At 46.7% G+C, this 12,160-nt stretch overlaps 1 protein-coding gene across 1 annotated transcript in view; it reads right to left on the reverse strand.

The window, feature by feature from the left end:
• Positions 1–4,683, reverse strand: part of PDGFC (platelet derived growth factor C) — a 233,273-nt gene extending 228,590 nt beyond the window's left edge. The window contains exon 1 of the mRNA XM_053253565.1: positions 4,204–4,683. Coding sequence (XP_053109540.1) covers positions 4,204–4,501 — 298 coding nt within the window. The 5' untranslated portion in view covers positions 4,502–4,683. The remainder of the gene's footprint in view (positions 1–4,203) is intronic.
• Between the last annotated feature and the right edge of the window lie 7,477 nt (positions 4,684–12,160).

Consider the following 12,160-nt stretch of genomic DNA (forward strand, 5'->3'; position numbering starts at 1 on the left):
TTTCTCCCACTCTCACAACACCAGAATGGGGGTGGGGGGCCTGAAACTGAAGGTCGGGGAATTTAGGACCAACAAGAGGAAGTACTTTTTCACACAGTACATAATTAATCTACGGAATTCTTTGCCATGGGATGTGGTGGTGGCCACCAGATTGGATGGTTTTAAAAGGGGCAGACAAATTCATGGAGGACTGGTCTATCAATGGCTACTAGTCTGGTGGCTGTGGGCTACCTCCAGCTTCAGAGGCATGATGCCTCTCAATACCAGTTGCAGGGGAGCAACAGCAGGAGAAGGCGCATGTTCTCACCTCTTGCCTGTGGGATCCCCAGAAGCATCTGGTGGGCCACTGTGTGAAACAGGATGTTGGACTAGATAGGCCTTGGGCCTGTTCCAGCAGGGCTTTTCTTATGTTCTAATGTCTCTCATGATATACTTGTTGACAAGATGTTAAAATGTGTATCACATAATACTACTGTTGGATTCACAGTTGTAGAACAATTGTGCTCAGTGAAAAATTATTAATGGTTCCACGTCAACCTGAAAGGAGATATCAAGTTGAGTGCCACAAGGCTTTGTCCTGGGCCCCATGCCATTCAACATTTTTATAACTACTACTACTACAGATTTGTATTCTACCCAAGTTTTGGAGCTGTGTGCATTCCCATTTTGTGATCATCTCTGAGTAAAAAGCCAACTGCTTATTGCTAACTGAGCAATGACACATCTTTTTAATGTGGTGATTCTCTTTATTTAGCAGGGGGAGAGCAACTGGCCCTATCCACCCCCAGGCATAGTACTTCCAGTGACTGTTGCTGGTGTCTATCTTATGTTTCCTTTTAGACTGATCCCTTTGGGGAAGGGAGCCATCTGATTTATGTATTTATGTATTTATTTTTAATGTTTTATTTCTTTATGTAAACCACTTTGGAAACTTTTGTTGAAAAGTGGTATATAATGTTGTTGTTGTTGTTGTTAAAAAGCAAGGAAGGAGGGGGAGAAAATGACCATAGGTGTGAGGCTTGAGCTGAGTAGGAGGGCTGTTTCTCCCACCTCATTCAATGCTGGGTACAGCTGCTGGGTAGGATAGAGTCCTCCTACCCAGAGCAAGCCTCACACATGATTCTCCCCCTCCTACCATGCTTTTTACACACAGATTTGTGAGGATCACAAAATGTGAATGCACATAGTTCCCAAACTCACCTATCCTACTGAGGACTGCGAGAACAGTTTGTGAGTGTGTGTGTGTTTGCACGTGCATGCATGTGTAACTGATTTGAGAAGGTGAAACAAATGTTCTTCATCAGTATGAGAATTCCTTGGATGTTTCTGGACTTTGTAAAGCGTGAGATGTGAGAGATTTGTAGCAAATATTCTGGCCAGAAAATTCTGTCTTTTATGCTCTTTCTCCCAGTCTGGTGCACATTGTTTATGGTGAAGCTTTATTTCCACATATGCAATATAAGATACTTTACAGGCTCAAGCATGCTTTTCTGAATACAAAACAAAACCAAGCTACTGTTTGTGCTTGTATCCACCCATCCGAGTTTGGTGAAATCCAGCCTTTGTTTTGGTTTCCCCCCCGCCTGCTTTCAGGGTTCTTATCCAGAAAAATAAGGAGAGGAAAGTGAAGATTTTTTATTTTTTTTAAAACCAAACCCTTGAATAACAGGATTGGTGAAGGATCTACAATAGTGATAGCAAGCACTCTTGCTGCTTTCCTTCATCCTCCCTGATGAGTTCTGACTGCTTCCTCTCTTGTGCTCCCTAACCCAGTTCTTTTTCCTCCTTTGCTTACCAGCTCCTTTCCTTCCTCCTTCTTCCTTCTCATCTAGGTATACTTTAGGGGTAAGCAACCTTGTCACTCCAGCTGTTGTTGAATCACAGCTACCATCATCTGCAACCAAAATGTATAAATGGATGATGGGAATTGTAGTTCAACCAAGGTTTCCTACCTCTGCTTTAGACAATACATTCTGCATTGTTGGAAAGGGACAAGGCAATGTGATCATTTTTTTTTAAATGCCGAGAGATATTGAGTGGGTTCACACATAATGGTGGTTCCAGCAGTTTATGAGAGCACCTGCAGCCCTGGGAGTACGTAGTTCCCCTACATCCCCATGCAAGCCTCTTCTTCCTTTCCAGGTTCTGATATGCCTAGATTGCTTGTGATGTCCAAATCCACAAATCTTGACATATTCTGCTCTACTTCCATCAGGAAACCCAACATATGTAACTGATTTGAAGTAAGTTACAGTCTACAGATGTTGGGTTCCTGACTGAAGTAGGACAGGATATGCCAAGATTGGTGGGTTTGGATGTTATAACCAATCTTGGCATATTGGTGCCTGGAAAGGAAGTAGAAGCTAGCGCAGGGGTGAGGCAGGAGTGTGAGCTCCCAGGCTACAAGTGCTCAGATACTAACCCTCAGATACATGTGAACCCACCCATAGTTAGCTCAGAACTGAAGGAACTTTAGGTGCCATATCTTTCTTTGAGAATCTGTGGTAACAGATCTGCTGCCTTGTAGGAGTGCACATGCTTTTTGCCTTTACTTGCATATTTGTAAATAAACCAAACATTAAGCCTCCAATTATCTCTCCTCCAAAGGCACCCAGTTAGTGTTGGTCCTGGAATTTTTCATCACTCAGGGAATTAGTGAGTGCATAACAGTATCCTCCCTCTTTTGCTTTCCAAAGAGTGCAGGTCCTAATCCTTTCATCTCCTAGATCAGCTTAATCTAGAAGTAATCCAAAAACCCTTGAGTTTAAGATGAGAGTTGAGATACCTAACATTTTCATTTGTGCTCTAAAAATAATGGAAATTGCAGGTTAAGGTGTCTATCTTAACTTCTGCGCCATGTAAGCTGTAAAGACTTTGGGCCTGTTCTCATGATCAGGGACCCGGGTGGGAGGGTGTGCAGAGAGGAAGGTTACAGAAGCTTACCTCTCCCACAGACGCTTGGGTCCCAGTTGCTAGGCATGTTGGGTTACTTTCCCAGATGATCTGCTGTTGCCGCAGGCAGTGCAGAGTTTCAGGGCCAGGACATGTCATCCTGGCCCCCAGAAACCCCACAATGCACTGCATAAGTGTGCAGTGCATTGTGGATATCCCCCTATATGCTTTAGAAGATACAGAAGTAAGTCCCAGATAAATAAATTCTCAGTGCTGGCTGAAAGCAGACAGTGATGACACAGTCAATCAAACAGGTTTAAGGGAGTGCTTTCTCCCTTATCATTTAACAGCTGGGCTTTATAGCTGGATCTGCCACCAAGAAGGGATGTGCACAGAACCGGGCAGGGGTGGCTTGAAGGGGTGGGGGGGAATAGGACTTTAAGGGCGGGGGAGGGTGCACTTACCCCTCCCCCTGCTTTCCCCACACCAGCACTGGAGTTAGGTAAAATCGCTCGGGCCGGCTGCATACCTCCCTGGTGCCCCTTCTGCTTCTTCAGCCAGAAGTACCAGGCGTGCACGTGCACACCAGTCTCACAAGTGATACATCTGCAAGTGTATCACACAGTGGTACATCTGCTGGTAACCTCCAGACTAGATTACTGTAATGCACTCTATGTGGGGCTGCCCTTGTACGTAGTCCGGAAACTACAGCTGGTCCAGAATGCAGCAGCCAGGCTGGTCTCTGGGTCATCTAGGACAGTGTTTCTCAACCACCGGTCCGCGGACCGGTGACGGTCCGCGACGAGTTGAGTGCCGGTCCGTGCCTCCTCCTGCCACCGGCAGCTTTCCCTTCCTGCCCCCGCTCTGCAGCGCTTGCTCTCCCCGCCAGAAGGAGAATAAAAGAAATGAGCACAATAAGCAGCAGTGAAAAAAATTAAGACTAGGTCTCCTTTTCTTGCAGTAAACTTCACAAAAATAGACAACAGAGGGGAGGGAACAACAGGGGCTCTCCGTATCTACACATCAGCTACACGTCATTCACGAAAGCATGTGCTAAAATAAACTCGTTAGTCTTTCAAGATGCCACAAGGTTCTTCGCTATGTATTCGAGCGATTTAAAGCGCTCGCCCCACTGCTCAATAGCCAGTTGCCATTTCTTCGACTATCTGAAGCCTTTCCGTCTTGGTATGCAAATGAGAAAGACGCATATACCCAAAGAAAGGAAACTAATTATAAAAAAAACAACCTATATGCTGTTGATTTTCAATTGTGCACCCAACACAGATCTGCAGACGAGCTTGAGGCACCTACCAGGAACTGATACCCGCCCCCGCCCCGTCTTCTTCTCTTTGCCTGGAGCAAGGATTTTGTGTGAACCAAGGCACCAACATGCTAAACGCGGCATTTCAAACGCTATGGCAACAATCCCATGCAGACTTGCTAGGCAGCAAGTCCCACTCCAACAGAACTCAGTGCGATTTGCTTCCGAGTAAACATACATAGGATTGGGTTCCGCGTGCGTTTGGTAGTCCTTACTGACAGAAAAGTACACGCATCCTTCCATGCCTACTAAAAACCATCCTTGTTGTTCTCCAACCAACGATTGCATTTGTCATTTAGCATCCAGAAAGTTCTTGTAAAGCAAGTGTTACTTAATAAAACCTCTTCGACTGATCAAAACAAGGATCGAGGGGGCGGAAATCATTACTCTTCTGGGGATCACTCTTAAAAGCTTGCACGCACGAGCACAAATACAGAGAATAGAATAAGCAGCGTTTACCTTGTTCATCCCATTCCCCATGGCGCTAAGCAACCTGAAACTTTAGCACGAGAAACTGAAAGCAGTCTAAGGAGAGGAAGCTGCGAATTAAAAAAAATAATGCTAGGGGAAAAGGTGGAGAGAAATATTTACTCCCGTATGAGTGCGCAGTTCAGTACATAGGCTGTTATACAGTTAATTACTATTCTATGCAAGTGTTATAAGATTTTTTTATAACTGTTCAAAGGCATCAGTGGAACATGACTTCCAGCAACCCCTTGGAAATTCTGTCGGAGTCCCCGCTCTGCAGCGCTTGTTCTCCCCGCCGGGCTCCCTCCCTCCCCATCATTTTTGAGTTAACTGCGCAGGCGTGCCTCGCAGTTAGGAAGCGACGCCAGGCCAGACAGCAGGCTGCAGTGCACCTCTTGTATCAGCCGCCGCTGCCAGCGGGGGGGGGGGGGGGTAGAAGGCTCACTCACCCCCACAGCCATCCCCTCTGCCGCGCAGCAGCGGCGAGCCCTGGCAGAAAAGCATGTGGGCAAAAATGATGGGGAGGGAGGGAGCCCGGGAGCCCACGGGGAGAGCAAGCGCTGCAGAGCGGGGACTCCGACAGAATTTCCAAGGGGTTGCTGGAAGTTATGTTCCACTGTTGCCTTTGAATAGTTAATGGTAAGTGATAAACTCAGGTTGATTTGCAATGCAATTCAATGTTTGGCAGACAACTGGAGCCAGGGCACTGTTACACTAATGGTCTTACTAAGGGAACGAGGGTGTGACACAGCAAATAACATACAAAGACACACATGGCAAAGATATAATCCAAAGGTATTTTCAGTCCTGATATCTTTAAGATACAAAGAGATCCTTCTTCTTCATAAGTTCCCCACTTGAGTCCTTAAGATGCTTTTTGCCTTCTAAGTCTGGGAACACGTCTGTCTACCTTCAATATCTGCACAATAAAAGCCTTGCTGGATCCAGTAAAGGTCTAATATTCTGCTTCCCATAGTGGATAACCAGATTTGGGTTTTATGCATGTATATCCTCCCACCCATCCGCCAAGTGCAGGGTGGCATTCGGTAGCTCCATTTTATTGCATTTATTGCATTTTATTGCATTTTTTTGCATTTTATTCCATTTTATTGCATTTATTGCATTTTTAATGCATTTTATTGCTAAGTTTTTTGTACAGATTTTATTGTATTTATTTTATAAGAATTTTAAATTCAATTAATTTATTTTAATTTTAATTAATCTTGGCCTGCCAGAACTTCAAAAGTTAAATTTTAATTTAATTCATTTTAATTAATTTCACTTTGCTTTAATTAATTGATTGATATTAAGTGGGAAACTGTACACGAAGAATGTAGCGGTCCTTGAAACTCCGCACAAAAAATTTAGCGGTCCTTGACTCCAAAAAGGTTGAGAAACACTGATCTAGGAGAGACCATATTACTCCTGTATTGAAGGAGCTACACTGGCTGCCGATATGTTTCTGGGCAAAATACAAGGTGCTGGTTATAACCTATAAAGCCCTAAACAGTTTGGGCCCTGGGTATTTTAGGGAACACCTTCTTCGGCATGAACCCCACTGCCCACTGAGATCTTCTGGAGAGGTCCATCAGCGCTGCCCTGAGGCTTTGGAATGCGCTCCCTAGTGAAATAAGAGCCTCCCCATCTCTGACAGCTTTTAAAAAGTCTTTAAAAACACATCTCTTCATTCAGGCTTTTAATTAATGTTGTTTTAATGGTTTTAATGCTGTTTTAAAATATTATTTTAAATTTTTTAAATTGTTGTAATGTGTGTGTTACACAGTGTGTGTTACCCCTCCCCCATTTCTGTCTTAACGAATGTTTTACTTTGTTTTTATTCTGTTGTAAACCACCCAGAGATGTAAGTTTTGGGTGGTATAAAAATGTTTAAATAAATAAATAAATAAATGTGAGCATGTTGAACGTGCATGTCAGATGGGCGCACACACAATCTTCTGGCCGAAGAGGCAGAAAGGGTAGCAGGGAGGTACCCTGCCGCCCCGAGGGATTTTACCCAACTCCAGCACCAGAGAGGCGAAGTGGGGGAGGGGTGAGACCCCCCACTGCCTTTGAACCTCGGACCCACCCTGTGTTTGAACCTATTTGGAGGCCTGTAAAAGGGCCTCCGAACAGGTTTGGGCACATCCCTATCACCAAGGCGCTGCTGGGAGCCAAGCTCGGGCTTGACTGCCTTAACCTTGTCTTGGGTGCTTGTGAGAAAAGCCTCCCTGTATAGTCTGGCATATGATTATGGCTTTAGAAATGAGGCTCCATGCACCCACACTTTGGCTTGATCAGAGATGCATCGGCAGAATTCATCAGGGCCATCTTTAGGAAGTGATTAGGGGAGCTGTACCTGTTAAATGTCTGCCTGGATGCATCCCTCCCCAGCCCTATGTCCAACTGAAAGACCAAGGCAAAGTGTGGGTGAATGGAGCTTCATTTGTAAAGCCATAATCATTTGCCAGACTGTACATAGGTTTTACAGCTTATATAGTGCGGAGGTTAGGATGGATGGTCACCTTAACTTGCAATTTCCATTCTTTTTAGAGCACAAGTGAAAATCTAGAGCATATTAACTCTCATCTTAAACTGAAAGTTTTTGGATTATTGAATTTACAGGTGTTTTAAAAAGGGAAATCCGATTAGACGCTATGGGGAGGGAAGAGCTTACCCAAACCACAAGGTAGCACTTTCTGATGTTCAACACCAAAAACTTTGTAAAACCTTCAACTAAGATTGAAAACCATGAAAAACCTGAAAAAACACCATTAAATGAAAATGACATGTGTGATCCCATCTCAAGATTATTCAGCAGTGATACAACAAGGAGCAGGTAATTTGTGTTCACTTCAAATCTGTACTTCATATTTTCTTTTTCTTAAAAAAAAACACAAAAAAAAAACACAGACAGAAACAACAATGATAATTAAAAATAACAAATGCTTTAACAACCATGTCCAAAACTGCAGATTCTCTTCCCAGAAATTTCCAATCAACCTCAGAGTTCTCCTGATTGATTTAATTTCATTCAGGATGGTGCTATCAGCAAAATAGTCCTTAAACCAATCTGATTGAAATAGTAGGCCTTAACCCTCTGAATTGTGCCTTTTTACCATATACTAGCCAACCCGCACAGAGCATCTGTGCGCTCTTTGGGGCTGGCTGTTCCCTTCTCCCTCCTATCCCACTCTCCCTCCCTCCCTTCTGCACCACACTCTTGCCTCTCTTCCCCTCCCTCCCACCCCACTCTCTCTTCCCCTCCCTCCCCCTCCCTTCCACCCCTCTCTCTCACCCCTCTCTCCTCCCTCTCACCCTCCTGCCCCAGTCTCTCCTGCCCTCCCTCCCCCTCCCTTCCACCCCTCTCTCTCACCCCTCTCTCCTCCCTCTCACCCTCCTGCCCCAGTCTCTCCTGCCCTCCCTCCCTCCCCTCCCCTGCTCCTCTTTCCTGCCCTCCCCTCCCCCTGCCCCACTCCATCTTGCCCTCCCCTCCCCTCCCCCTGTCCCACTCCCTCTTGCCCTCCTCCCTCCCCTACCCCTCCCTCTTGCCATCCCCCTCCCTCCTCCCCCTGCATTTTTAAAAATTCTATTTACCATGCCGCCGTCGCTCCTCTTCCTGGGCGGCAAACAGGAAAGTCCTGCCGCCTGGTTCCCTCCCACTCCAGTCTCCCACGGGCTCCTCCTGACCTCGGTGGCCAGTCCCGGTGCCACCTGGCCGTGAGCCGCCTCCGCGGCCTGTCCCGCTGGCGGGCCAAGTCCGCAGCCTGCCATGCCCGCTGCCACCGCTTGCTAGTATTTGCAGCCGGACGCAGACCAGCCACCTCTCCCCCCACCCCCACCTTCTGCCCCGGTATCAGGGCCTGCTGCCTGGCTGCCCGCCCGCCGCCTCACCGCCTCGGCCCTCGGCTGGGCCCGCCACCGCTTCACCGTGGCCGGGCCAGGCCCACGGCCACCACCCGTCGCCAGGCCTGGACCGCCTGCGGCCCTGGCTCGAAGCTGGCCAATTCTCCTTCTCCTGGGTGTGCCAGCCAATCAGGCGCCTCCACAGCCCAGCCAATCAGCTGGGCTGCCAGGATGCATTTTTCCTGGCACACCCAGGAGAAATATAGATAGATAGATAGATAGATAGATAGATAGATAGATAGATAGATAGATAGATAATGACCCATGGAGGTGAATCTCATGATCAGTGAGACTTGCTGTAAGGGGGTTAGCGGGGAGAGCGGGCTTAGGAGATTGGCCGCCCACACGACTGCTGGCTCCATCATGGAGCCAGCAGGGGCTGCGGGGATTGAGGGCCATCCTGGAGAGACCCCCGAGCCCAGGAGGCTGCTTGCAGCCTCCCGGTCAGGGGTCTCCTCATGTGTTGCCACAGTGCGGAGCCACGCCATAGCAATACACGATCAAATAAATGGGGTTAGCGGAGTGCTTGCTCCGCTAACTCCGTTTAAGGGGAGGTTTGTTCCCGCTTTGGAGAAACTGGGCATGCCTGCAAGCCTGGTGGTTCTCACGCTCGGCCGAAATTGGGCTAGGCTCCCTTAGCCGATTTTGGCTGATTGTGAGAATTGCCTCAGTTTCTGCTTTATGAGCCCCTAGAGAACAAAAGCCCCCTGATCTTAAAACCCCAACTCATTTAAGGGATGGAAACCCATAGGAGCCCTTATGCCTTTTTCTTTTTCTCCTTCCTTCACTCAGGACACACAGGCCTTGAGCAGCAACCCTCCCCCCAGCTTTCCATGGCCTGTTCTCTGGCTATAGCAGAGCTCTGTGGATCTGATATGAGTCTTCTGGCCTTGGCTCATCTTCCACTTTTAATAAAGTTTGGCATGTTTTAATGATATTTATTAGTATCTCTCTCTTTTTTCCTTCTTTCTAGGAAGTAGTATATTTTAAAAGCTTTACACAAATGGCATAGCCTCTGAGCTTAGACAGAGTAGATTTCTTCGCTTTAAGCCTCAGGCCTCCACATAATGGTTAATGGCTGATAGGATAATGGCTTACTGAAAGTAGACTCACTGAAATTAAAAAGACATTAGGCATTTCTTAATACGTTCTTTAAATTTCAGTAGGATAACTCTGAGTAATGTTCCCCATTAGGTCAGTCACTGAAGCTATTCTCACAAGCAGCAAAAACTGGGCTAGAGAAGCCCAGCCTGCTTTTCGTTGCATGTGAGAACGGCTGGGAGCTGTGTGGCACCTGGCGGCAAGCCCTCAGAAGTAGCCTGCTGCTTAACCCAGGTTTGGGGCACAAGCACAAACTGGGCTAAGTGATCGTCTGTCTGCCATGGCTGCTTGCATTATTCTCCCCTCTCCCAAGACAATTTTCGAGGGATTGTTTAACTGTTCCCTCCTTATATGAAAGGAGTCCCACTGAGTTTACTTCCTTCTAGGTGTGCACATAGAATTGTAGGTTCAGTTATCAAAATGCTACTGGAAAGGGAATGTGTACTACAGCTCAGCATCCTCTTTCTCAGAGTGCTCAGCTTCTAGAAAGCTCCAAAGAAGTGCAGCAAGGAAGTCCCAGAAACCATTCCCATCCAGTGTCAACAAACTATTATTGTGGTGTAGACTGCCCTTAAACATGGAGGCTATACATGGGAGCCCAACCACCTGTGAATATGAGGACTTCATTTTTAAATACTCTATGGCCAAGTGAAGCTTTCATATTCACTGGCAGTTTGGCTCTGAGGCAGAACCGCCATGTTCAAGAGCAGCCTACACCAGAATGATGGTTTCTTGCTGCTTGGTGAGGATGGTTTTTAGGATTTCCTTGAAGTTCCTCCTTCAGAACCTCCTTGCATGAGGTCCTTGGTCCCAATTCTATATATTTTTTTTACTCAGAAGCAAGCCCCAGATGGGGTTCCCACCTTCTATGCCAGGCATCCCCAAACTGCGGCCCTCCAGATGTTGCTGAACTACAACTCCCAGCATCCCTAGACACAATTTTTTGTGGCTGGGTATGCTGGAAGTTGTAGTTCAGCAACATCTGGAGGGCCGCAGTTTGGGGATGCCTGTTCTATGCTTTGCTGAGTGGATGGGAAGAAGGGAGGGGACCACACATTCTTGCCTAGGATTTCTGCTGGTCATGATTCCTATGTGTGTTTACTCAGAAGTAAGCTCCAGTGGAATCAATGGACTTACTTTCTAGTAATTTATTCCAAGCTTTGCTGAAGGCCTCTGCTTCCCCCCTTTGGTGGGTGTGAGAGAAAGGGAGCAGAAGGAGAAAACAAATGATCATGAAAGGAACGGGGGGGGCGGGGGAGATGGTTGTCTGAGTCCTCATAGACTGTTCTTAGCAGGCACCTGTGCTCAGAAGCAGGTAGTTACTTGCTAGAAATGGCCAGGACTTGCCCCTCCAAACGTTGGCTTCAGAATTCTCAGTGGGCAAACTCAGTTATACTCTTAGCTAACTTTCCCTTAATTGTTTTCCCTGTTATTATGGGGATTTCGAACAATAATGACTCAAAAATCACTCAGTTGATATTTTTCTAACCAGCAAAAGGCACCAGTCCCCTGTGGACATGAATTTTGGGGGAATGCTAAAAATACAGCAAACATTAAAAAATACACATTGAGGCTATTCTCACAACTGCAGGAAAGTGGGCTAAGGGAGCCCAGCCTGCTTTCCTGCGGTCGTATGCTGCAACAGGAGTCTAGCAGCTCCCAGCAGCAAACAAATGCCTCCACCCTTAAATGAGGTTAACGGAGCAAGTGCTCCGCTAACCCCATTTATCCGATCATGAGTCTACAACAAGCCTCCCAGCACAGGAGTCTCCAAAACATGCCCCGTGCACTTGCGCAGGGCATGCTGGGACTTCCGTGGGTCAGGCGGCCCCGATCTCCACTGCCCTTACTGGCTCCCTGACGGAGCCGGTAGTCATATGGGCAGCCAATCCAGGCTCCCATGGCTAGCTAGAGGATCATCTGTGGGGAGAGCAGGCTTGACCCGCTCTCCTGCAGAACCCCTTAAGGCTCTACACACTGATCATGTGTACAGCCTCATTATCTGCAGTTTAAAAAAGGTCGCCAAAAGTTTGAAACCTCTTTTTAGGAGATATCCCTAAACTGGTGTATCCCAGTCATTTTGCAATGGATGTGCACCAGATTTGGAGGGGTGGTGTCTCTTGCCCCCTGGTAAATGTCTGCACAATTTCAGAGGGATTGGACATATACTTTTGACTTCATAAGCAATAGAATGTTCAGGGCTTATAATGGCAGAATGTTGAAAACACTCCCCATTTTAACAGCACGGGCACAACTGTTCCAGTATGATCTCTTCGCTCAGCTTAATCACACACAATATTTCAATGCACTTACATGGCTTCTTGACCAGGTTACAAAAGTGACTTTTCTATTCTGAGTATTCCTAACCAAGTTACATTCATTAATATAGGTTTGTCAACTCACTTGGTAAGCCTAATGTAGGCAAGCGATTATAGGTTAAAATAAATTATTTTAGCCTATCCGTATTTACCCGAA

Source organism: Hemicordylus capensis, chromosome 5 (genome assembly GCF_027244095.1).
Source record: "Hemicordylus capensis ecotype Gifberg chromosome 5, rHemCap1.1.pri, whole genome shotgun sequence".
Lineage (NCBI taxonomy): Eukaryota > Metazoa > Chordata > Lepidosauria > Squamata > Cordylidae > Hemicordylus > Hemicordylus capensis.